This window comes from Aspergillus ambiguus (assembly GCF_047715705.1).
Source record: "Aspergillus ambiguus strain CBS 117.58 unplaced genomic scaffold BDV59scaffold_11, whole genome shotgun sequence".
NCBI classification, from domain to species: domain Eukaryota; kingdom Fungi; phylum Ascomycota; class Eurotiomycetes; order Eurotiales; family Aspergillaceae; genus Aspergillus; species Aspergillus ambiguus.
This window is the reverse complement of record NW_027395524.1, coordinates 510913-533389: the sequence shown is the minus strand read 5'-3', so window position 1 is coordinate 533389 and position 22477 is coordinate 510913. Positions and strand designations below refer to the sequence as shown.

Genomic DNA, 22477 nt, shown 5'->3' with positions numbered 1-22477 from the left:
ACCTCCCGTCCAGCGAGGACGGCGACCGCGAGCGCGTCGACAACCAGACCCTCATGGAGGAGAAGGAGATGCGCCAGAAGCTGCTGGACATGGAGTCGAGCTTTCTGCCCGAGCCGTCGACCGTTGAGGTCGCGGCCGCGAGCCGGACGCCCGGCGGGGACGATACCTACCTGGTTGGCGTGTCTGGCGAGACCGCGCCCGAACCTGCGACCAATCCCGACATGACACAACCATCGATCGTGGCCGCTGATGAATCCAGTCACGACCTCACGTCCAATAACGATGGCGTCCCCGTCCCGCAGACTCCCAGTTTGCTCCCCGCGGAGGACCCGACGGTCGACCTGGATGCGACCCCAGCAGCCTCGGAGCGATACGACGACCGCACAACCATGCTAGAAACACCGTCCTCGCCTGCTGCGGATGCCGCCGCGCGGACGGACAACCACCGTTTATTCTCAGGCCCACAGGACGCCCAACCGACTCATGAGATGTCCTTGGTATCCGAGTCTGGCGACTCCCTGCGCACAGGACAGGAGTCTGTCCAGACAACGTTACGGAGTTTGTCCCCCGGGTTGCCCCGGCTCTTCCACGACACCAGCGCCCAGGATGGCGACGGCGCTTCGCGCAGCAGCAGCCGACGCGGTCGGCCAAAGTATCTAATGAGTCGCCAGTCGGCCAATCGACTCTCGTACTCTTCTGTGGCGACAAGCAACACGGAAGCGACGAACAGCGAAGCTACGGTGGGAGCGGACTACGCGCTACAGTCCGGCGGGGCGGCGCCTGGGAGTACTCCGCCTGTGCGGCGCGACAACGTGGCGAGATCGGTGAGCCTGGGAAGCATGGCATCTGGGGTATCGGGGTATAGCGATGAAAACCTCACGGATAGGAAGAACCGGTCGACAGGCGCTATCGATGGGGGTCTACAGACGCTGAACGAAGAGGAGACGACATCCCAGTCACGCCCGGGGTCGGCTCAGGGACAGCAGCAACAATCGGGTGAAGATGCTGGGCCTGTCACTCCGAAGGCTAAAAACCAGGAGAATGTCTTCCCCACGGATACGGTGCTTGCGGAGCGGGTGAAGGACGTGCAGGTCCCGAGCACGTTTGTGAGACAGTTCCGGGAAGACTTTGGAACGCGAGGAGTATCGCCGGACAAGCGTGCCGGTGCCACGCCCGCGTTTGGCCGCAGTGGCCGCACCATGACGCTCAAGGAGCAGAGCAGCACGATCGACCGTCTGTCGAAGGAGAACTTCGACCTGAAGATGAGGATCCATTTTCTGAATGAAGCCCTGAACCGACGCTCAGAAGAAGGCATTAAGGAGATGATATCGGAGAACGTTGAGCTCAAATCGGACAAGCTGAAGTTGCAAAAGGACAACCAAACCCTGAAGCGCAAGCTCCGAGACCTCGAGAAACAGCTCAAGGACCAACAGTCGGACAAGGAGTCCATGGTCAACCATGATCCCGAGGGGTCTGACGAAAGTGATCGGGACCCGGCGCAGGACGAAGAGATCCTTTTCTTGCGCGAGAGAGTGGAAAGCTACGAGCTCGAGATCGAGCGGATGCGGTCGGAAAGCGTAGCCCGGGAAAGCGAGAAGCGAAGGCTGGCGGAGATGGTGAAGTCGTTGAGTGATGGGAGACCTATGGGCTCCGACGTGGGTGCTAGAGAAGAAAGGGTAAGTCGGCAATGCTTCTGTGGAGATTCTCGGCTGACTGAGTGGTGTAGGATATGTGGAAAGACATGCTCGAAGCTGAGACGGCCGCTCGGGAACAGGCAGAGGAGGAGAACAAGAGACTGCGCGACGAGGCTCTACGTCTGAAGGCCGAGATGAGTGTGGCCGTGGTGCCGGCGAGACCGGGCCATCGGGACCGCTTTGGCTCGACGGCGTCTTACTCTGGCACTTCGGAGCGGGACTTCCACCGTCATACTACGACGGGCAGTTCGTCTAGTTCGACTCTGGTGATGGAGCTGGAGCTCCTGAAGCAAGAGAACGCCGAGCTGCGGAAGGAAGTCAGCGCGCAGACGTCGATGCTGACATCTCGCAACCGAGAAAAAGAGCGTCTGTACCAGGAGATCGAGGAATTGAAGCTGGGCCAGCGCCGCGATGGCCGCTCCATCACCGGCGACAGCATCTTTGATCGGTCTGCGTCACGCGCTCAAGGAAGACCCCCGTCGCGGATCAGTGATGGGACAGGACACTCGCCGGCCGACGATGCAGACCGCGAGGATCTGGAGTTCCGGAATGGACAGTTGCGGGACCAGCTCTCGGCGCTGAAGCTTGACAACCAGGATCTCCGGGCGCAGTTGGAAGAGTACATGAGCGAGCTCGAGGCGCTGGACAAGGCGTACCAGGCGGATGTTGACCAGGCCGAGGAGGAGATCCAGAACCTTCAGCAGGAGCGGGACCAGGCGCTGCAGATGGCGGATGAGCGCGATGCGGCGTTCCAGGATCTGCGGGCCGAGGCCCAGGAGGAGCTGGACGCTCTGGGAGAGGAATTCGATCAGAAGGTCGAGGAGTGCCAGCGACTGAGCGAGGAGCTGAGGAACCAGGACGAGAACTTCCGGGCGCTGCAGGCGGAGATGCGGTCGGCCAGCGAGGGGATCATCCGGCTGGAGGAAGATGCGCAGAACAACCTGCACCGGTACCAGGCGGTGCAACGCGAGCTGGAGGATTGCAACCGGGAGATGGAGTCGTTGGAGAAAAGCCTGTACGAAGCGAACACCAAGGTTCAACGGCTGACGGTGCAGATCGAGTCCAGCCAGAACGAGATCGCCTTCCTGCGCGAGGAGCAGGATGGCGACAAGATCAAGATCGGCAACCTGGAGCTGGAGCTGAAGACGTACCGGATGGACCTGCAGAGCGAGCGCGACAAGGCTCGTGAACTGGAAGAGCGGCTTGGGGAGGAACGGCACCAGCGAGAGGTGGTTGGCAGCAAGGAGAAGCAGGAGGTACAGCGGATCATGAACGAGCTGAACCGCGAAGCGACGGCGGCCAAGGAGGAAGTGCGCAAACTCAAGAAGAGCCTGTCGGCGCAGGAGATCGAGACGACGACGTGGCGGGAGCGGCTGATGGAGCTGGAGAACAATCTCCGCGAGACCCTGGGCGACCTGACGGGCAGCCGGTCCAGCCTGATCTCGAACATCATGAAGCTGCAGAAGACGCTGGAGACGACGGCGCTGGAGCTCGAGAGTGTCCGGTCCAAGCTGGAGGAGAAGGAGTCGCTGCTCCGGAACCGCGATGCGCTCCTGGAAAGCCACGGGCTGGAGTCACGGAAACTGGCGGAGCTGCTGGAGCGGGAGCGCCATGGACGCCGGGCGGACAAGCAGTCGTTCGAGAAGGCGCTCAAGTCGCACCAGCAGGCGTCTCGCACGATCACGCAGAACAACTCGAAGATCTCGGACCTGGAGCTGGCGCGGAGCCAGGACCGGAAGCGGTTCAACGGGCTGGAGCAGCAGTACCGGGATCAGCTGAATGAGCGGAACGCGATGCTGCTGACGATGTGGAAGCGGCTGTCGGCGATGTGCGGGCCGGACTGGGCGCACTCGAACAGCCTGATCAACGGCAACCTGCCCAGCCAGGAGGTGATCGGGAACATCCTGTTCTGGCCCGGGTTCAGTCGCAATCTGCTGCTGGCGGTCAAGACGGTGGAGCATGTGTTTACGGGATTCAAGGCGCGCATCAAGGACGTGGAGCGGGAGCTCACGAAGCAGTACCAGACGCTGGAACACCAGTTCAGCCAGCGCAGCAAGAAGCTGGACGGGCTGATGGAGTCGATGGTGAACCTGCGCGCGCAGCAATACACGCGCAGTCAATCGGGGCTGTCGCCGGAGATAGCCAAGCTGCGGGGGGAGAACCGGCTGCTCAAGGCGGAGCTGAACCTGATCCAGTCGCACTCGCGGGGCCGGGGCTCTGCCGTGATGGGTACGGGGTCACCGCGGTCGTCGACCGTCGGGGTGGACGATGCGGCTCCGAACCGGCAGGGTCTGTCGCGGAGCTCCAGCGGGATTCCGCAGCCCACGTTCACCGACGGGGCCAGCGCCAGCGGCGGCGCCGTGGTGCACTCTCGCTCTCGACACGGCGATCCGAGCAATGAGATGTGGATCCAGCGGCTGCGCGAGCTGGAGAAGAAGCTGAAGGCGGAGCGGGAAGCGCGGCTCCTGGATCGCAGCGGGGCGCGGAAGCGACTGGAAGAACGCGATACGGAGAACCAGCGACTGCGGGCGCAGATCGAACGGCAGCGGGTGCGCCGGGGCGAGCCGGGAGAGCGCGAGCGCGAGCGCGAGCAGATTGAGGGGCGACGAGAGGCGAGTTCGAGCGAGGGCGAGGGCGAGGGGATCTACGTTGACATCGAGGTGTAGGAGGTAGGCATTGGTATGGATTCGTGTACAGTTATATATACCCGGAGTTCGGTTACAGGCATGAGACATGATCAGTATAGAAATAATGTGCATGATAAGGTACATATGGCCCACCGCCGTCCACTACAATGTACATTGGAAGAAGTGCATCATACATGCATGACACCTACACCGACACCTACCGCATGGACACCTTCAGCGAGAAATCGACAATGCCGGTCCCCTGATGGATCGAGCTCGTGGACAAGATATCCACATCGGGACAGACATACTGGGCGGCATTGGACTCATTCAGCCCGCCGGACACCTCAATCAAGAACGCGCGGTTCTTGCCGGCCCACGTCTGCTTCAGCTCGCGCGCGGCCGCGCGCACGCCCTCGGCGGAGAAATTATCCAGCATGATGACATCCGCGCCGGCCTCCACGGCCGCATTGGCCTCCTCCACACTCCGACACTCGACCTCGACCTTGATGGCGAACCCGGCGGCCGCCTTGGCCGCCTGCACCGCGCGCGGGATGGCCGCGACAATCGACGCCGCGCCGCCGGTGGCGTTCGCACACGCCCAGATATGGTTGTCCTTCAGCATGGTCATGGCGGAGAGGTCGTGGCGGTGGGGGTCGGCGCCGCCGACGAGCATGGCGTATTTCTCCACGAGGCGGAACCCGGGGGTGACCTTGCGGGTGCCGGCGAGGGTGCCGTGCCAGCCGTGGGCGCGGAGCGCGGAGGCCAGGCGGTTGGCGTGCGATGCGATGCCGGAGCAGCGGGCGAGGATGTTGAGGGCGACGCGCTCGCCGAGGAGGATGCTGCGCGTGGGGCCGGTCACGGTGGCACAGTGGATGACTTTCTCAGAGCCACTGGTGCCCGGGGTCAAGACATCGCCCTCGGAGACGTGCCAGGTGACGGTGCAGTGGAGCTGGGCGAAGACCTCGTCGAAGAAGGGCACGCCGGCGAGGAGGCCGGGCGATTTGGCGAGCAGGCGGGCTTCGGCGGGGTGGTCGCCGACGACAAACCCGCCGTAGTCGAAGCTCGGGCAGTCCTCTTCGAGCCAGGTGGTGATGAGGCGTTTGTAGGTTGGGGGGAGGAGGTGGCGGGGGGAGCCGTACGTGGTGGCCATTGTCTGGGGGGGAGGTGCTGTCTGCGGGGGGAGGGAGATGGAGGTGGGAGAGCGGGTTGGGAGGTTGCTGAAGTAGTGGAGGTGGCGGCGGAGGCGGATCGGGGGAAGTCGGAGATATCAAGAAGTATACAGAAATGCAAGTTGACGTTGGATGAGCTTAATGTCACGTGTTCCTCTAAGGTTCTAGATCCTAGTCACTTCTACTTCTACTCCGCTACTGCTCACTCCACACCCGATACTGCACGCGACTTCCATACACTCCGCCCCGCTTCAACACCACCATGTGTCGCCATTCGGGCTCGTTCACCGCGTTGACGAACCGACTGGGCTCGATGCAGAAGCCCGAGAACGGGCCCCGCGCCGGGGTGTTCCCCACCGCGGGGACGTTGGTGCCGCCGCCGGTGTAGAACTGGAAGGCGGGCTCGGTGCTGAGGACCTGCAGGTGCCTGCCGGAGTGGCGGAACTGGGCGAGGGGGCGGAGGGGCCGGGCGCGGGTGTCGAGCGGGATGGCCTGGATGTCGTCGGGGGTATGGTCCATGACGAAGACGTCGTCGAAGACCGGGTAGTCGGGCCCGGGGCCGATGGCGAAGGGGTCGGTGACGGGCTGCGGGTAGGGGGCGATGTGGCCGTGCGGGATGCCGGTGTGGTCGAGCGGGAGGTAGTGCTGGGTGAAGAGCTGGGCCTGGGTGTCGGCGATGGTGGGGGCGCCGGACAGGTTGAAGTAGGTGTGGTTGGTGACGTTGACGACGGTCTCGTCGCACTCGGCCTCAGGGCCGACCAGCTCGACCTCAAACTCGATGTCGACGACGGTGGGGGCGTCGGCGGTGGACTGGGCGGGTTCGTCGACGGCGTAGAAGACGCGGACCTCGACGGTGCCTGGGTATCCGCCGTCGCGGTGCGGGCTGGTGTAGGTGTAGAGGAGGGTGTCCCGGCCGTTGCGCTGGAGGAGGGTGGGACCCTCGAAGTCGCGCCGGCCCCAGCCGCGCGAGCCGCCGTGGAGGGCGTTGGGGGCGTTGTTCTTCTCCAGCTCGTAGGACTGGCCGTTCAGGGACTGGATGATGCCGTCGCGGATGCGGTTGGCGACGCGGCCGATGGTGGCGCCGAACCAGGGATTGAGGGTGTCATAGCCCTCTTTGCGGTCGAAGCCGAGGACGATGTTGTGACCGGCGACGGTCAATTCCTGGATGATGGCGCCGCGGGAGGTGAATTTGACGGGCATGGTGGGTGTATGTCGATGCAGGTGCAGGTAGAGGGAGTATGGCGGTGGAGGGGAAGTCAGTCAGGACGGAGGCGGAGATTAAGAACCCCGCGTTGCATTCAGCATAAAGGGATTAGGCTAAAGGGCGCCACGGGTATATACCATAAATTGTCTGTTGACATGTCTTCGATAGATATACATGGGACCTAGGGATACATGGATTGGAGTATTCGTATTCGAGGACAGAGGTCTAATTCAGGCCTGGTATACTTCCTGGCGTAGGGAGTTAGGGCATGGAATACACGTGATCTCGGCATGCCGGATACACACCACCAGGATCTCTACCTATCCTAGGACCTGTCTACATCGACTAATCGACCTCGGTCCCTAGGGTCTCATACTTAAATCCCTCATACAGTAAAATCCTCCATAGGAAATCCCCATCAGTCAACTGCCCCATCAGGCAATATGGCAGCTCCACAAATAGTCCCAAACCTTCACGCCGGATTCCGGAGGAATCAAATCCAACCGGTTCATGCAGCCAGACTCGGAATTAACCCACGAGTCGCCGTGCAGTATCGGAAAATCGGCACTTCAGACCCTAGTGCCCCGACTAGTGATGCCCAGAGAACATTCCATCCGCTTGGCGACCCGCTATCGAAGCAGCCAACCCACGGAAGTCGGAAGGAACAGTCCATTACCGTATGATACCGGAGATATCGGTCATGACGTCTTCCATCCGATTAGTCAGGATCAGTCATCAGCTACTCTCATGATGTACTACTATGTTACGATGGAGCTGGTACCATGTACGAATGTATCATAATTGACTGACTCTGGTATAGCACATGTACTCCAACGCCCAACGCCCAATAATATACAAAAGAATCCCCCGTCGTGTAGTCCTGGAATCCCTCCCTATGTCGACGCTATCTCGGGCGCATTGGCGTTCACGAACTGATTAAGATCGTCATAATCACTCTTCAGATCCATATACGACATGCAGTTGATCGGCACTCGACTGAACATCGGCGACGACATTGGATCCTCAAACGACAGGTTCCCCAAATCTGTCGACCCCATCATCTCGACATCCTCGAACCCGCCGAACCCATTCCCCGACCACTGCGCCGGCGCCGGTTGCGGTTGCTGCGATGGCGCCTGCAGCACCATCGGATTGACCACCCCGGGCATCGTCAGCGGGGGCGCGGTGAACGGCCCCGACAAGCCCGCCGGGTCGGGCTTGCCGCGCGCGCCGCCGGGGCTGTGGTTGGGCGGCGTCGGGGGCATCTGCTGGGCGAAAGGATCGACGAAGCGCGCGGGCGCGACGGGCGAGTGGGCCGAGTCGGAGCTGGCGTCGGAGGAGTCCTGGCGCTGCATGTGCGCGGTGGTCGAGGCGGTGGACGCGGCGGCGGCGTTCTGCTTCCACAGCTCGTGCTGCATGGCGTCCGGGTTCTCCTCGAAGCGCTCGCCCTTGGACTGGTCGAGGGCGCCCAGCCGGGTGAGGAGATCGTGGGTGAGCGGGTGGCCGTTGGGTTCGCATTTCAAGGGCTCCCCGGGCCAGCCATCACCGTCGTGGACGCGGCGGTAGAGCGCCTGCAGCCCGGCGACGAGCCAGGCCTGTTGCTGCTCGAGCATCTCCACATATCTGGGGCCGGCACGGTCAGCGAGTCACACTCAAACGGGACGGCAATCCAGCTCACCCCTTGGGGTACACTTTGTCATGGGCCTTCTTGCGCTCGCCAAAGACGCAGATGGCATTGTCGGCGCGACACCGGCCGCACGGGTTCCCGCCGTCACACTACGCGGGTCAGTGGGCGAGCGGTCAGGGCCTTGGTCCGGCCGTCAGCTTACCTTGGACTTTTTCAGGCGACAGCGATCGCAGGCCTTGCAGACTCTCTTGCGAACGTTGTCGGAGTGGGAGTCGGGTGAGGATTGTCGGGGGGTCATAATGATCTGCTGTAGAGGATGTACAGGAATCCGTAGACGGGCAGGAAAGAGAGAGAGGAATCGAGGAGTCGAGGCCAGTTGGACGAGGATGTTAATGTAGATGGAGGACGGACATACGTAAGAGAGCGGGCGGAGTGATGATACAACGACGGGAAGAAGGTTTGGGTAGAACCAATGGAGGGGAGACCCGGCGGACGACGATGTAATCGACGGCCGAGGGTTGCAGGAGGGATCGACAGCTTTAAGAATCATGATGATGTGGATCTAGGATTCAGTTTCTCTGGTGTATTGAGTATTATGGTAAGACGGAGACGGATCTTGGTCGGCTCGGAGGTTGGCAGTGGATCCGTATATCCGGTTTACTTCAATTCTTCTATTATCTAATATATATACTGGATATAATATAATGTGATATAAATATATATATATATTTGTATATATACATATACCAGACTCAGTAGAAAGAATAGGATACTCGTAGTAGTAAGAGTAAGAGTATAAGAGTATCAGCATAAGAGTATGAGTATAAGCGGATGGGTATAATATGTCAAGGACACTCGGCACATCTCCCGGCGGAGGGTCTAGCCTTTCCGAGAGATGAATAATCCGTCATAATCAGGAATCGCTGCATAATTCGAAAAATTTTCTGGCATGACTCAGCTGACTGCATCTTCGCATCACGAGTGGTAGGTACAACGACATCCATCATACATCATCCTTCAACCACTCTGATCTCATTCTACTTCTCCTCGGCTCTCCCAGATCTACACATCGGTAAACAACCCATCCCTTTCCACCGGCCACTCTTCCTCTTCCCCGGCTCCTTCCCTCTCCCGCTCCCTCTCTCTCTTCTCCCGATCACGATCCCTCCTTTGCCCGCGCTCCCCTCGCTCCCTCCTCCTCCTCCTCCTCCTCCTCCTCGCTCGGCCCTCGACCATCCCCCGTAATGCGCCCGCCGTCCCTCCACCACCCGTCGCACCAACAGCGCAAACGTCTCCTCGATATTCACCATCTCGCGCGCACTCGTCTCCATAAACCCACACCCATGTGTGCGCGCATACTCCAGCCCGTCGCGCGCGCTCACCGCCCGGCCCTCCTTCAGATCGCACTTGTTGCCCGCGATGATCGTGACCGGCGGCGGTCGGCCCACATCCACCCCCTCCGCGCTGGCGCCCAGCGTCTGCCGCAGTCGCTCGTTGTCCTCCGCCCGCTGGTCCGCCTCGATCGCGATCAGCTCCATAAAGTAGTCCAGCGCCGCGAGACTGCCCGCGTTGGTGATGTCGTAGACCAGCAGGAACGCGTCCGACTTCAGGTTGGCCGCCGTCCACAGCCCGCGGTATTCCTCCTGTCCGGCCGTGTCGGTAATGGAGAGAAAGTACGGGATGCCATCGATCGTCCGCGTGACCGAGTAGGAGTCTTCAATCGTAGGATCGTATCTAGTACCTGTTAGCGGAGCTCGTTCGGGGAAGGACTCGGGACGCACTCGTGGATCCATTCGCTGCGCACCAGTCGCAGCGTGATGGAGGATTTCCCTGTCGCACGGATCAGCTCCTCGACCCCGGATCAGTCATCGCCAGAGGCCACCTACCGCATCCTCCGTCGCCGCAGATGGTGACGGAGATCTTGTCGGGGTCGGTCATGTCGTGGGTGGGAGACGGGTTGGCGGCAGACTGCCGATGGATAAAAATAGGAGTCGTCAGGGATGATCAGCGGTTAACGTGCGGATTCGGTGGATCGGCCGGATTGACGGGAGGCGGTTAGATGTCAGAATCGCTGGATCACCCAGTAACGTCCTCGGTATGGAGAAGGAAGATACAAGGATCATGGATGAGTCGAGGTGCTAGAGAGGAGGATGCAAGGGTGAATCCATCTCCCTTGATTCGGTGGGACTTCCGATTCGCGCGAATTGGGTCTGAACGACGAGGCAGACGGAGTAGACGGTACGGCGTATATATATGGTGTATAGAGGTCGCGGTCGCCTGGAGATCGCGATGTACTGCGTCGAGCAACTGGAGTAGGAGCTCCACGTGACCATCAACATCAACATCAACATCAACATCAACATCTTCAACTTCATCTTCATCTTCATCTCCTGTGCAACTCTTCGTCAACACCCTTAACCTCATCTTGCCATCGACATCCTCTCTCCTTCTCTACTCTATCCACTCACCATACTCTCCTCCAATCTACTCCCTGCTCTCGCACTTGATCTATCACAATCCATCAACGTCCACTCGACACATCACCTCTTCGTCCCCCTTGACAGCTGATCTCGTATATATCGACCCAGCCATGGTCCTCCCCTCCATTTGCTGTCCACTCGCCTGAACCGACGTCGGTGGCTCCCCCGTACCTGACTCTGTGACCCATCCCGTTTTGCCTAGCCCTCGATCTCGTCACTCGTATATTAATCAACCCGCCCTCCACCATCTCCTCCACCTCCCTCAACCGACTTCCTCTCAACATCAGCCCACCCCGCCTCCATCGTCTCGGTTCCGGTTTTTCCAACTTTGCCCCCCGGTCGTGCATGACAGCCTTCGCTCACTCTCCCAGATCCCGTCGATGCGCTCCCCTCATTGGTCCGGGGGCTCGATTCAATCGATCGGCCTGGCATGGAGGGCTTCAGCGACGGCTTCTATGACGCTCAGTATGCGCTCCCACCGCACTCCACGCAACCTACCGACGACAACCATGCGAACGTGATGTCTTATCCCACTTCCGGCTCCATGTCGGCCGGGAGTTATCCTTATTTACCCCCCGGCACCCCGTTCATCGTCCCGTCGCAACCGACCGACCTGTCCTATCCACAGCATCCCAGCTACCCGCCCCAATCCGCTCCCATGGGGTTCGACTATGACCCCCTGATGGCCGGCGATTCCATGCCCATGGGCATGGATCAGTCAGCCTCCTTCACCTATGACCCCGCGGTCTTTCCATCGCAGTCTCACCCGCTGGATTCGCAATCGATGTCACTCGCCCCCGCCGGCTACTCAACCCTACCAGCCAACCCCCAGGCATCCAGTATGTACTGGGGCATCGAACCGACCCCGCCCCAACAACCGGTCGGGAACCGACCCCCTCCGACATCCTCGCGTCAGCCTCCCCAGGAGCTCCAGGCCCCGCCCCAGCCCGGCTACCCCCATCGCTACATCCAGCCGAAAGAGGCCCCCAAGAAGGGTCAGTCTCTCCCGTCGTGATGAGAACCCCTGCTGACGGAACCAGGCGCTTTCGACGCCGGTGGGGTGGAGACCCAGTACACCAGTATCTACTCCAGCAGTGGCTTCGACATCATGGGTGTCTTGGTACGTCGTGCGCGCCGGACCGCGGACGCTGGCTGATTCCCTGTAGGCCCAGGTCGTCTCCCGACCGAATCCCAAAATCAACATCGGCGCCGTCGATCTCTCCTGCGCGTTCGTCCTGTGCGACATCACCAAGGAGGACCACCCCATCGTGTATGTGTCGGAGCCCTTCGAGCGGCTGACCGGATACACCAAAGACGAGATCCTTGGCCAAAATTGTCGCTTCCTCCAGGGTCCGGACGGGGTGGTCGAAAAGGGCATGCAGCGGACCTTTGTCGACGAGCAGACCGCGTTCCGCCTGCGGTCGACCATTGAAGAGCGGACCGAGATCCAGGCCAGCCTGATCAACTACCGCAAAGGCGGTCAGCCGTTCATGAACCTCATCACCATGATCCCCATCCGCTGGAACTCGGCGGATTACCGCTTCTACGTCGGGTTCCAGGTGGACCTCGTCGAGAAGCCCGATGCCGTCACCCGCCGGAACCCCGATGGCACCTACATCGTCAACTACCAGCGGAGCCAGCTCCCCAGCTATGTCGTTCCCCCGGAGGAGATCTACCGCGTCCGCCCCGACCTCATGCCCCGCTTCAGTCCCGCCGAAGTCTCCCTGATCCTGGACAACCTGGGCGGGCCCAACTCGACGACCTACCGGACCTACCTCGACCGCGTCCTCGCGGACAACACGGCCGACGTGATCCACGTGCTCTCCTTCGAAGGCGAGTTCCTCTACCTCTCGCCGTCGTGCCGCCACGTGCTCGAGTACGACTCGGCCGAACTCATCGGCAAAACGCTGTCGACCATCTGCCACCCCAGCGACATCGGCCCCGTGATCCGCGACCTGCGTGCCTGCACCACGGCCGACCCGATCACCGTGCTGTACCGCATCCGGCGCAAGCACCGCGGCTACGTGTGGTTCGAGAGCCGCGGCGCCTGGCACATCGGCGAGCGCGGCCGCCAGCACATGGTGCTCGTGGGGCGCCCGCGGTCGGTGTACTGCCTGGACCAGGTGACGAAGATCCGGCAGCGCGGCGGGCTGGCGGAGAACGACCTCTGGGCGAAGCTGTCGCGGTCCGGGATCATCCTCTTCATCTCGTCCAAGGCGCGGCCGGTGCTGGGGCGGCCGGCGGACGAACTCATCGGCAAGGGCATCCAGGAGCTGGTGGATCTGCGGCGGGAGGCGCAGCAAGCCCTGGAGACGGCGCGCACGGGGCGCGAGACGAGCTTCACGCACCGCATCCGCCACAAGAAGGGTCACATGCTGCCGGTGCAGACGACGTTCTTCCCCGGCGACACGCGCGAGGGCGTGCGGCCGTCGTTCCTGGTGGCGCAGCTGAGCTTCCCACGGTCGTCGCCCCAGAGCACGCCACCGACGGGCGAAGAGTCCTCCAGCACGCTGGTGGACACGACGAGCTCCGGGTCGGAGGACTGCGCGCTGGTGCAGCGCAGCAGCAGCCGCCTGCCAACGGGCAACGACTACGTGCCGACGGTGCGCACGCGGCGCCCGCTCTTCCCGGAGCTGCAGCCAACGCGGGGGTCGAGCTGGCAGGTGGAGCTGCGGGATCTGGAGAAGCAGAACCGCGGGCTGGCGGACGAGCTGCAGCGGATCCTGACGCGGCGGAAGAAGCGCAAGCGCAAGCTGACGTCGACGCTGGTCGAAAAGGTGTGCGCGATGTGCCAGACGCGGAAGACGCCCGAATGGCGTCGCGGGCCCAGCGGGAACCGCGATCTCTGCAACAGCTGCGGCCTACGATGGGCGAAGCAAGTGAAGCAAGTGCGGACGGGCCGGTAGGGGCTTTTTGTACAGTAGTTAGCAGTTCTATTCTATCTATCTTACATGGGAGAGTGACAGTCAAATAAAAGCTCATTTCTGCACCCACCGCTCCAACCACCGTCTCTCCACCCGCTCCGCCTCCCACCCCTCCTCCACTCCCTCCGCTCCCTCCACAACGCCCACCCCGCCCCGCTCCTCCACCGCAATGCGCACCTCCGCGCCCTCCATGGCCGCCACGCCGCCGGCCCCGCGGATCAACCCATCATCCACCGCCAGATATTGCACATACCTCCGCAACCGCGGCCGGTACACCGCCTCGACCAGCGGGCCGACGGCCCACGGGCCCCTCTCCCCGGTCAGCCCAAACACGGCACACGCGCGCAGCACCTCCTCCCTGGACGCGCGCTCCACCCAGTCCGGCCGCGCAAAGCCGCGCAGCACGTCCAGGTCTCTCTCGGCCCCGGAGGGGTTGCGGGCCACCACCCGTCCGGTGTGCTGGGCCAACACGGCGCGCACGATGCCCGCGCGCCGGCGGCGGTGTTTCGCGATCTGGCCCGGCACGCGGCAGGTGAAGGGGGTGACGGCGTTGCCGAGCACGAGGATGACGAGCGGGGTGAGTTCGCCACAGATGACTAGGAGGAGCGAGAAGGGGATGAGACGGCGGAGGTCGTGCGCGGCGCGGTGGGTGAGTTGGAGCGCGGAGCGGGTGAGCTGGCTGCTGCCTTGTTTTCCGGTGCCCTTGCCCTTGCCGTTCGGTGTGGTAGCGGTGGTGGGTGGTGGGAAGACCGGCGACGTAGGCAGGTACAGGGGCAGACCGAGTTCGCGCCGCAGCGGGATCGAGGCGCGGTAGTTGTGGTAGACGTTTTTGAGGCCCGTTTTGTAGAAGGTGAGGTAGGCGCGGCCGAGCGTCACGTAGCGTTTGAGCTTGTCTGCCGTTGGGGCGGAGGATGGCAGTGCCGCTGGGAGGTCGAGCGGTGCTGGGCGCGTGCTTGCTGGCGGGTTGATGTCGGAAGTTGTGGGTGTTGTTGTTGCGGCAGCGGTGGTGGTGGTGGTTGTGGATGGTTTGCGGGTGGAGTAGGGGCGGAGTGTGAGAGCGGAGAGGTAGTGAGATGGCGGCGGGCGAGGGAGGCCGCGCAGGAGGGACATTGTGGGTGGCATCGGATGTGCTGTGTGTGGATGTCTGTTGGTTGGTGTTGGTGTTGATGCTGAAGCTGAAAATGATATGTGTGCTGATGCCTCAGGCTGTGATGCTGACTACGCATACTAACGACGACAACTCTATAACTACATGTCACTACCAGGCACTGAATAGCTGTTCGGATTGTCTCCCCAGTGGTCTACCCTTTACTGAGTTGCCCGGTGGGAATATTTATGTTGAATATCACAGTGACGTCGATGTACCTGTAATATTCCCCCGGAAGTCATGCATCGACTGTATGGGTAGCTTCCAGACAAGCTCCACTATATACAGTCGTAGGACATGCGAACACGGTGTTTTGTCTGCTCAGTGTACCTTCGACACCAAGAACTGTTCATTGCTATTAATTAATAGATTCAGATGAACGAGAAGACAGATTGGTTCCTTCATTGTCCATGAGCAAAGTACGAATGCATAACAGCCACTTGTATATCCACGGCTGCCAATCAATATGCAGCAGCAACAGACAAACCCTAATTGAATAGTATGAAAACCATACACCTAGCAAACAGCTAACGAAAGCCCCTCTGCACAAAATTCCGCGCATGCGCCTCCATATTCTGATAGTACGGCCAGAAAGTCTGATACTGTCCAGCCTGCAAGTAACGGAAATTCTCCGTCAGCTGGCCAGAGAGATCCCGAATGAATTCTCTCATATCCCTGAGCATCCGATTAGCCTGCCGGACCTCCTGCGTCATAACTTCTTTGTCGCCTTCCAGCAGATCCGCATCCACCCGGTCACTCCAGAGCTTCTCCAGCTCATGGCGATCAGGCAGCCGGACCAGCTTCCAGATTACATCGTCGTCAGACTTGTCCTTGGATCTGCAGACCACAGCGCCGTTAGATGAGGTTGCCTGTATGTAATTGCCGGTCTTGGAGTTCTTGATGCGAGCAAGCAGCCTGGCCATCCTGTCAGCTAGCCACACGTAACCAGGGGTCCCTTCGGGCATGGACACTGACACATCATTGCCAACTCCGTGATCATAGGGGATAGGCTTGATATCCCAGGTCGTGTACGGAATGAGCGGGGTTAGTGTGGGGAGCAGCGCCGCGTTCGCGGGGTTCGCTGGATCAGCGATGGCCTCGAAGTGTTTCGGTGAGCTGCTGGTGGCCGTCAAGACCGTGTCCATAGAGAACACCTTCATATGAACCTCCTTCTTTCCACCGCCGCGGTCTCTCACGACCTCTACAAGAATAGGCTCCAAGAGATTGTTGGTATCCCAGCCCTGCTTCTGGAGCTGGAGATAGTTCCCAGTCCCGAAGCTGCCACTGACGTCCACTCCAAGAGACCGGTGATATTTGTGGTTAACCACGAAATAGGCGGATCCGTCAGTAACTGACATGGCGGTTGTGAGTCGGAAATTCTCGTCACTCTATGAAAGCATGAGACGGACCTGGGATCAGTCTCCCTCTTTAAGTCCCGCTGGACTGCGCAACATCCAGTCGACCAGAGATGGCTCACTCCCCATCCAGTCGGTTTGGGAAACCCTGCTCTATCTCGACTTGCTATACAATATGGCTTTTATCTACCCCGCAGTAAGCAGCCACTGTCATACCCGGCGATATGAGACATCAGCGACAGATCCCCCATGAGCGTAGACCTCGAAATTCATGTTAGTTCTCTCTTCTCATGGCGGTTGCACAGTCCAAAAGATGCGTCGGATGATTACTCACCTTCAGTATCGCGTCTTGTCGCGCTGCCACTTCCTCACCTCTAGAGCCCTGGAGGCCGTCTTGTCCTGGCTGGGACCCACGAACCAGGTCAGACTTTGTCCTTATACACTCTCAATCATCAGCAGTCCTGTGCTTATAACTCTCTCCGTCATCAGAACCAACATCTCTGTGAATTCTGTCAGGCGCTCTTGGCCCTTCCTAACACGCCTGACCAACAAAGCGGGGAGGTGGACTTTGGCCAAGCGAAGGAATTTTCGTCCAGGTTGTACTGCCCAGGATGCCGCCTTATCCTCACAACTCTTGAACGATCATGGATGAACACAGCGGGCGACTCAATAGTGCTTCGGTGGAGCGAGGAGCGAGGTTTCCATTTCGTTCACTTCCCAGATGATGGAGATCGAATTGTCTTTGTGGACGAACACCCCGATAACCCTCACACCACCGGTAGAGTTGTACCCGCTCAGTTAGACCCGGCGCTTGTCCGCAGTTGGGTGTCATCGTGTGCGCAGCACCACGGTGCCGACTGCTGTCCCGAGCCAAATGTGCTGGCTACCCCTACTGCGCCAGGGGGATTGACGTTCCTTCGACTAATCGACGTACAGCAGCAATGTCTCGTCGAGGCAGAACCCGGGTGCCGATATCTGGCTCTCAGCTACGTCTGGGGAAACGGACGCACGGTGATGCTCCGTAAGAAGAATAAATCTGCGCTGTACCAGCCCGGCGGACTGGAAAAGATTCGACATCGACTGGCCAAAACCATCTCCCACGCAATGACACTGGTCCGTTTAATCGGCGAACGGTACCTCTGGGTGGACAGTCTTTGTCTCGTGCAGGACGACTGGGATGACAAAAAGGACGGCATACAGAAGATGGATCTAATCTACCAAGGATCCATCTTGACGATTGTTGCTGCATCGGGTCGGAATTCCCAAGCAGGTCTTCCGGGGTTGCATCCTGCCTCCAGGCGTCTGGAACAAGCTGTCGCAGAAGTAAAACCTGGAGTCTTGCTTGCTTCGGTCCCAGCAATGTTCACGGAATTGCAACTCCAAATGTATATGACGCGTGGATGGACGTAAGTCGGTCTCCTGGAGGTACCCTCTGATTGGTTCGCTCACAACTAGACCAGGCTCCAAGAATTTGTCCTGTCTCCTCGGTGTCTTATCTTTCTCCCACACCAGGTCTACTTTCTCTGCCGACAATGCGTGTGGAGCGAAGACACGATCTTCGAGAGGTTCCCGGCCGAGCGAAACAAGAGCATAGGGCCATCTCAGCGAGTTGACCGTCCTAAGCCGTCAGATGGCGATCCATATGGGACATATATGAACCTGCTCCTCCGCTACGGGGCTCGTAATCTGACTAACGAGGATGATACAGTCCACGCGATGGCTGGGATCCTGCACAATGTGTGCCGTGCCCTCGGTTCGGAACATCTCTGGGGTCTGCCAACCGTATGTTTCGACCTCAGCATGTTGCACTGGGATCACGACTCGCGACCGGACGCCAGACGAAAGCCCACATTTCCCAGCTGGTCATGGTGTGGCTGGAAAAATACTCATACCGGATTCGTCCCTTGGTGGACTTTCGGCCAGACAGGGGCAGACTGGCTCCAGAACGAGACATACATTGTCTGGTACAAACGGAACGCAGACGGAGTGCTAGAGAATGTTACTGAAGCTGAGAATGACGATAGCCTGCCGCCAGATGGGTTGGGTTATCATCGACGGAAACCGCCAGCCCTGTTCTTCCCAGAGCGGGGTTCTGATCCTGCAACAGCATATGTCACGAAGCCAATCCAAGAGGTCACACCACAGCAGCTGAAGTTGGAGTATTCAATTCTGCAGTTCTGGGCTCATACAATCAGCGTTTCCCTGCGGGACGCCGCCTCTCGTCCCAGGCTAGTCGCCGTTGTATATGACAACCATAACCACAACCACGGCGACGACTCACATTGCGGCGCTCTATTACTTGAGGACCCACTCATTGCTAAGAATCCGTCCCTGAGGAGTCATGAGGCTGTCGTCCTCTCCACCGCCAAATCTGGCTTGCCGATAGGGTTCAATATGCCAGCACCCACAGACTGTCCCTGCTACTGGATCATGCTGATCCACTGGAATGGCGTCTGTGCGGAGAGAACTGGGCTTGGCTACACCCTCCAGGAGTGTGTGCAGCTCGCTTCTTCGAAAGTGACTTGGAAGGAGATTGTTCTAGCATGATTGCCGCTACTAGTAGTTACTTGTAGGGTCTTCTAGAATGCAAGTATTTGCTAGTTAGTCCCGAAGGTACAGAGTAACTATGCAAAAATTATAGGGAAATCTATGATAAAGGATTGGAAAGTGCACGGATGGAGGGAAACGCAACTCCAAGCGACATCTTAGCTTGTTGTCTGTTATCATCCTGGCGTGCTGACTGAAAATAAGCACCTGCAAACCGCAAAACGATTCGTCCCAGGCTCCACCCGTCAGAAATTAGTATGGTTTAGAGGGCTCCGTATAACCGAGTGTCCAATACAGGCTGAGAATGCCGTCAGTAAGTTTATCCAACCCGTGGAGTATTATCGTTTGTAGTGGGATCCTACATCCATGGCAGGGCGCACTGCTTACCCTATCGAGCAAGAATCTACATAGATTCAGCAATATCGAAAAGGGCACTGTCGGCATGCCAGGTCTAATGATTGCCTTTGGAGAGCCCGAGGCCTTTAAAACGTAATTTGCAGTGGATCCACATTGAACTGTGTTCCTGGATAGTGATGTCGGGCCGTCCCGTCCGGCCTTTGAATATGGTAGCCCATGATATGTATTAGCAGCTTCATTGAAAAGTACTCCAATTTAAGAAGCATACTGCATCCTCAGGCACGTCTTGCGTTACCTTTAATCCTAAGCTCCTCAGCACGTCTTAGTGTAGGGCTTATACCTCAGATACGTAGGATCGAGATCTCGGTTAGCGGAAAGACTCCAATCTGGTTAGTGCAACTATATACCACGTCAGCAGCCGCGATCTAACATCGGCGGGGCTTCAGGCGTCTAACATCGTCTTATTATCTCTCAACCGGGACAACGACCAGAACAATGTCTCTCCGGAAAGAAAGCAAAAAGACTTTGAAGAAGCTTTTCCCGCGTTCTCAAAGATTCAGCGGGAACAAGAACAAGCCTCCCGCAGACAATCTAACCATGGAAGACTCAAAAGGAACAGATGGAGTCTCTGCCAGTTCCAACTCCTCAACGTCAAAGAAACCATTCGACCCTTGGCTGGAGGCGCAGCAGCTTCTCTGCACAGACGAGACGCTGAACAAAATATGGGTGGAATCCATTCACATTCTCAAGTCCGGACTGGGATTAAAGTACGAAGGGAATGTGGATGATCTCCGCACCTTTCTTGACGTGACAACTCAGCGACTTGATGACAAAAAATGGACCGTCCGAGATGACATTGGCAAAGACGACACGCGGAAGAAGCTGACAAAGGTGTGTCAGAACATTCTTCTGTTCAAGGACGTTGTCAATCCTGCGGCAGCCGCCAGTCCTCCCGCTGCCATAGCTTGTGCTGGCATCACGGTCGGGCTCTTGGTAAGTCCCCTTTATCGTTTGCCATCAGCTCTGCTAACTTTTGGGCAGATGTTCATACAGGCCATGGAACAACATGAGATCCTTCTGCAGGGTTTAGACGCAATCTCCTCCTTAATACCTCGACTTAATGTGATCGAACGACATTTCCTGCAGCGTGAGACTGATCTCAGCGCCGATCTGAGGAGAACCCTCCAGGAAGATATGAAAATACTGTGTTCTAAAATCCTCGAATTTCAGTCTCGCGCCATTTGCTACCTGGAGAAGCGGACAGCAAGACAGCTTTTGAAAGACCTATTAAAGCTGGACGGGTGGGACGAAATACTTGCGGATATCAAGCGATACGACACCTCTATTAAGGACACCACTTCCTCGGCGCACGTCTTAGAGGTCGACAGACAACTTGAGGCCCTCCAGGACACGCTACGGCAAATGCAGATATGGCAACCCACGTCTGCGAAGGATAAAAGGAGAGCCAATCTCTTCCAGCGGCTGTACACCTGTCCATACAAGGACCGTAAAGACAGAAACAACAAGCGTGTGCCGGGCACATGTGAGTGGTTCACAAGTCATCCTCAATTCACAAAATGGAACGAAAGCAGGAACTCTGAACTACTCTGGGTTTCCGCAGATCCAGGCTGTGGGAAATCAGTTCTCACCAAATACTTGGCTGATGAATATTTGTCTAGCGGAACGAGAACAGTCTGTTACTTCTTTTTCAAAGATGATTTTCCGGATCAAAAGCGAGCCACAAATGCACTTGCTTCCATTCTCCGCCAACTTTTATTAGCCCAACCGCATCTTGTGCAAGATTCCCTCTTGGATAAGTCAGAGACCAGCGGAAACCAGTTGGTCGAGTCCTTCAATGAGCTGTGGAATATACTCGTCCATGTCACAGCGGACGAAAACGCTGGAGAAGTGATCTGTATGTTTGATGCGTTGGACGAGTGCCTTGAGGATGACCGGAGAACCTTGATCCAAGCGATAGAAAGCCTATTCCTTGACAACCGTGGCAAGCGCAACCTAAAGTTTCTAATGACAAGCCGCCCATATGATCACATCCGACGCGAGTTTTTCAGGCTGGAGAAAAGCCTGCCTACAATTCGCTTGAGTGGCGAGAACGAGGAGAACATTGAGAAGATTTCTAGCGAGATTGACCTGGTCATTGCAGAAAGGGTCAAAGACATCGGCGACCGAAACTACCTGGAAGAAGACGAGTGCGACTTCATCATCGAGCAGCTCACCTCGGTCCGTAATCGAACATATTTATGGGTCAGCCTTACCTTGGGTGCCGTCGCGAGAATGCCAGGGTTTAGCAGCGGGAACGTTCGCCGTGTGGTCCATGAAATACCCGAAAATGTCGATGCTGCTTACACCCGGATATTGGATCGGAGTCCAGATCATGCCGCAGCCAGGATGTTGCTCCACATTGTAACTGCGGCGGAGCGTCCTTTGACACTTGAGGAGATATCTTTGTCCTTGGCAGTCAATGCAGCGGACCAATCAAGGAGCGACATCAAAAATGAAATACAGACCGATGAACGAACCCAGATAATGATCAGAGATCTGTGCGGACTGTTCTTGGTTGTGATAGATGGAAAGGTATACCTTCTTCATCAGACCGCAAAGGAGTTCCTAGTGAAGGACCAGAAGGACCAGGCTTGTGGTGATACTGGGCCTAGTAGGTGGAAGCATAGTCTGCATCCAGAAGAATCACATTATATCCTGGCGGGGATATGCACGCTCTACTTAAGCAACGCCACATATGAGACCTTTTCTGGTTTCATGGACTATGCAGCAAGCAACTGGGCGGTGCACTTTCGGAGAGCTTCTGTTTCAAGCAAAGATCCAACCGCAGAACGTGGGCGCACGCTTTGTAAACAAGGTTCAAAGGTATATAAGGATTGGGTGGCAATTTATGGAAGCGACAAAGTGAAATTTCCAGATTTTGACGACATTCTTATGGCGTCCTATCTGGGGTTGACAGCTGTTGTCAAGATACTTCTGGAGACTGGAAAGGTGGATGTAGAGTCGAAGTCTCGGTTTCACCGAACTCCTTTATCCTGGGCTGCAGCGAATGGACATGAGGGAGTTGTGAGACTGCTTCTTGACACTGGAAAGGTAGATGTGGAGTCTAAGGACTCTCGATATGGCCGAACTCCTTTATCCTGGGCTGCAGAGTTTGGACATGAGGGAGTTATGAGACTGCTTCTTGAGACTAGAAAGGTGGATATAGAGTCTAAGGACTCTCAGTTTGGCCGAACTCCTTTATCCTGGGCTGCAGAGTATGGGCATGAGGGAGTTGTGAGACTGCTTCTTGACACTGGAAAGGTGGATATAGAGTCGAAGTCTC

General features: G+C 58.1%; 9 protein-coding genes across 9 annotated transcripts in view; 3 read left to right on the top strand and 6 right to left on the bottom strand.

Annotated features, from left to right (window-relative positions):
- Positions 1-4538: 4538 nt before the first annotated feature.
- Positions 4539-5474, bottom strand: BDV59DRAFT_192661 (nicotinate-nucleotide diphosphorylase (carboxylating); the record flags this gene model as incomplete). Its single annotated transcript, XM_073692087.1, has 1 exon — positions 4539-5474. One exon carries the CDS (start codon positions 5472-5474, stop codon positions 4539-4541), a length of 936 nt encoding a protein of 311 aa, XP_073549090.1.
- A 145-nt stretch (positions 5475-5619) lies between these two features.
- Positions 5620-6782, bottom strand: BDV59DRAFT_17059 (aldose epimerase family protein). Its single transcript, XM_073688435.1, has one exon. It carries the CDS (start codon positions 6691-6693, stop codon positions 5689-5691), a length of 1005 nt encoding a protein of 334 aa, XP_073549089.1. The 5' UTR covers positions 6694-6782; the 3' UTR covers positions 5620-5688.
- Positions 6783-7436: 654 nt separating this feature from the next.
- On the bottom strand, positions 7437-9018 carry BDV59DRAFT_176227 (Zn(II)2Cys6 transcription factor domain-containing protein). The gene is made up of 3 exons (XM_073689405.1): positions 8527-9018; positions 8376-8473; positions 7437-8320 (listed from the first exon to the last, which is right to left on the bottom strand). Exons 1-3 carry the CDS (start codon positions 8872-8874, stop codon positions 7591-7593), a joined length of 1176 nt encoding a protein of 391 aa, XP_073549088.1. The 5' UTR covers positions 8875-9018; the 3' UTR covers positions 7437-7590.
- Positions 9019-9208: 190 nt separating this feature from the next.
- BDV59DRAFT_16998 (putative RAS small monomeric GTPase) lies at positions 9209-10709 on the bottom strand. The gene is made up of 3 exons (XM_073688348.1): positions 10211-10709; positions 10106-10154; positions 9209-10058 (listed from the first exon to the last, which is right to left on the bottom strand). Exons 1-3 carry the CDS (start codon positions 10260-10262, stop codon positions 9362-9364), a joined length of 798 nt encoding a protein of 265 aa, XP_073549087.1. The 5' UTR covers positions 10263-10709; the 3' UTR covers positions 9209-9361.
- A 282-nt stretch (positions 10710-10991) lies between these two features.
- On the top strand, positions 10992-13746 carry lreA (GATA transcription factor LreA). The gene is made up of 3 exons (XM_073688302.1): positions 10992-11799; positions 11845-11924; positions 11971-13746. The coding sequence occupies exons 1-3, from the start codon at positions 11235-11237 to the stop codon at positions 13708-13710; spliced, it is 2385 nt and encodes a 794-aa protein (XP_073549086.1). The 5' UTR covers positions 10992-11234; the 3' UTR covers positions 13711-13746.
- On the bottom strand, positions 13747-15244 carry BDV59DRAFT_16967 (uncharacterized protein). The gene has a single exon (XM_073688290.1). It carries the CDS (start codon positions 14848-14850, stop codon positions 13783-13785), a length of 1068 nt encoding a protein of 355 aa, XP_073549085.1. The 5' UTR covers positions 14851-15244; the 3' UTR covers positions 13747-13782.
- A 1-nt stretch (position 15245) lies between these two features.
- Positions 15246-16344, bottom strand: BDV59DRAFT_16966 (uncharacterized protein). Its single transcript, XM_073688287.1, has 2 exons — positions 15851-16344; positions 15246-15790 (listed from the first exon to the last, which is right to left on the bottom strand). The coding sequence occupies exons 1-2, from the start codon at positions 16231-16233 to the stop codon at positions 15403-15405; spliced, it is 771 nt and encodes a 256-aa protein (XP_073549084.1). The 5' UTR covers positions 16234-16344; the 3' UTR covers positions 15246-15402.
- BDV59DRAFT_17036 (HET domain-containing protein) lies at positions 16343-18911 on the top strand. The gene is made up of 3 exons (XM_073688409.1): positions 16343-16651; positions 16720-17636; positions 17691-18911. The coding sequence occupies exons 1-3, from the start codon at positions 16502-16504 to the stop codon at positions 18775-18777; spliced, it is 2154 nt and encodes a 717-aa protein (XP_073549083.1). The 5' UTR covers positions 16343-16501; the 3' UTR covers positions 18778-18911.
- Positions 18912-19582: 671 nt separating this feature from the next.
- The window catches only part of BDV59DRAFT_16942 (uncharacterized protein), a 3595-nt gene continuing 700 nt past the window's right edge, over positions 19583-22477 (top strand). Inside the window, exons 1-2 of the mRNA XM_073688242.1 lie at positions 19583-20127; positions 20176-22455. Of these exons, the coding sequence (XP_073549082.1) occupies positions 19630-20127; positions 20176-22455 (2778 nt within the window). The 5' untranslated portion in view covers positions 19583-19629. The remainder of the gene's footprint in view (positions 20128-20175; positions 22456-22477) is intronic.

Coding starts and splice junctions, on each gene's coding strand:
- lreA (XM_073688302.1), top strand. CDS start 11,235: ATGGAGGGCTTCAGCGACGGCTTCTATGACGCTCAGTATGCGCTCCCA. Junction 11,800..11,844: donor GAAAGAGGCCCCCAAGAAGG/GTCAGTCTCTCC, acceptor TGACGGAACCAG/GCGCTTTCGACGCCGGTGGG. Junction 11,925..11,970: donor TCGACATCATGGGTGTCTTG/GTACGTCGTGCG, acceptor GATTCCCTGTAG/GCCCAGGTCGTCTCCCGACC.
- BDV59DRAFT_16966 (XM_073688287.1), bottom strand. CDS start 16,233: ATGTCAGTTACTGACGGATCCGCCTATTTCGTGGTTAACCACAAATAT. Junction 15,791..15,850: donor CACGGAGTTGGCAATGATGT/GTCAGTGTCCAT, acceptor CAGGATGGCCAG/GCTGCTTGCTCGCATCAAGA.
- BDV59DRAFT_176227 (XM_073689405.1), bottom strand. CDS start 8,874: ATGATTCTTAAAGCTGTCGATCCCTCCTGCAACCCTCGGCCGTCGATT. Junction 8,474..8,526: donor GTCGCCTGAAAAAGTCCAAG/GTAAGCTGACGG, acceptor TGACCCGCGTAG/TGTGACGGCGGGAACCCGTG. Junction 8,321..8,375: donor GACAAAGTGTACCCCAAGGG/GTGAGCTGGATT, acceptor TGCCGGCCCCAG/ATATGTGGAGATGCTCGAGC.
- BDV59DRAFT_16967 (XM_073688290.1), bottom strand. CDS start 14,850: ATGCCACCCACAATGTCCCTCCTGCGCGGCCTCCCTCGCCCGCCGCCA.
- BDV59DRAFT_17059 (XM_073688435.1), bottom strand. CDS start 6,693: ATGCCCGTCAAATTCACCTCCCGCGGCGCCATCATCCAGGAATTGACC.
- BDV59DRAFT_17036 (XM_073688409.1), top strand. CDS start 16,502: ATGTTAGTTCTCTCTTCTCATGGCGGTTGCACAGTCCAAAAGATGCGT. Junction 16,652..16,719: donor GGCTGGGACCCACGAACCAG/GTCAGACTTTGT, acceptor CTCCGTCATCAG/AACCAACATCTCTGTGAATT. Junction 17,637..17,690: donor TATATGACGCGTGGATGGAC/GTAAGTCGGTCT, acceptor CAACTAGACCAG/GCTCCAAGAATTTGTCCTGT.
- BDV59DRAFT_16998 (XM_073688348.1), bottom strand. CDS start 10,262: ATGACCGACCCCGACAAGATCTCCGTCACCATCTGCGGCGACGGAGGA. Junction 10,155..10,210: donor CTGCGGCGACGGAGGATGCG/GTAGGTGGCCTC, acceptor TCCGTGCGACAG/GGAAATCCTCCATCACGCTG. Junction 10,059..10,105: donor CGCAGCGAATGGATCCACGA/GTGCGTCCCGAG, acceptor AACAGGTACTAG/ATACGATCCTACGATTGAAG.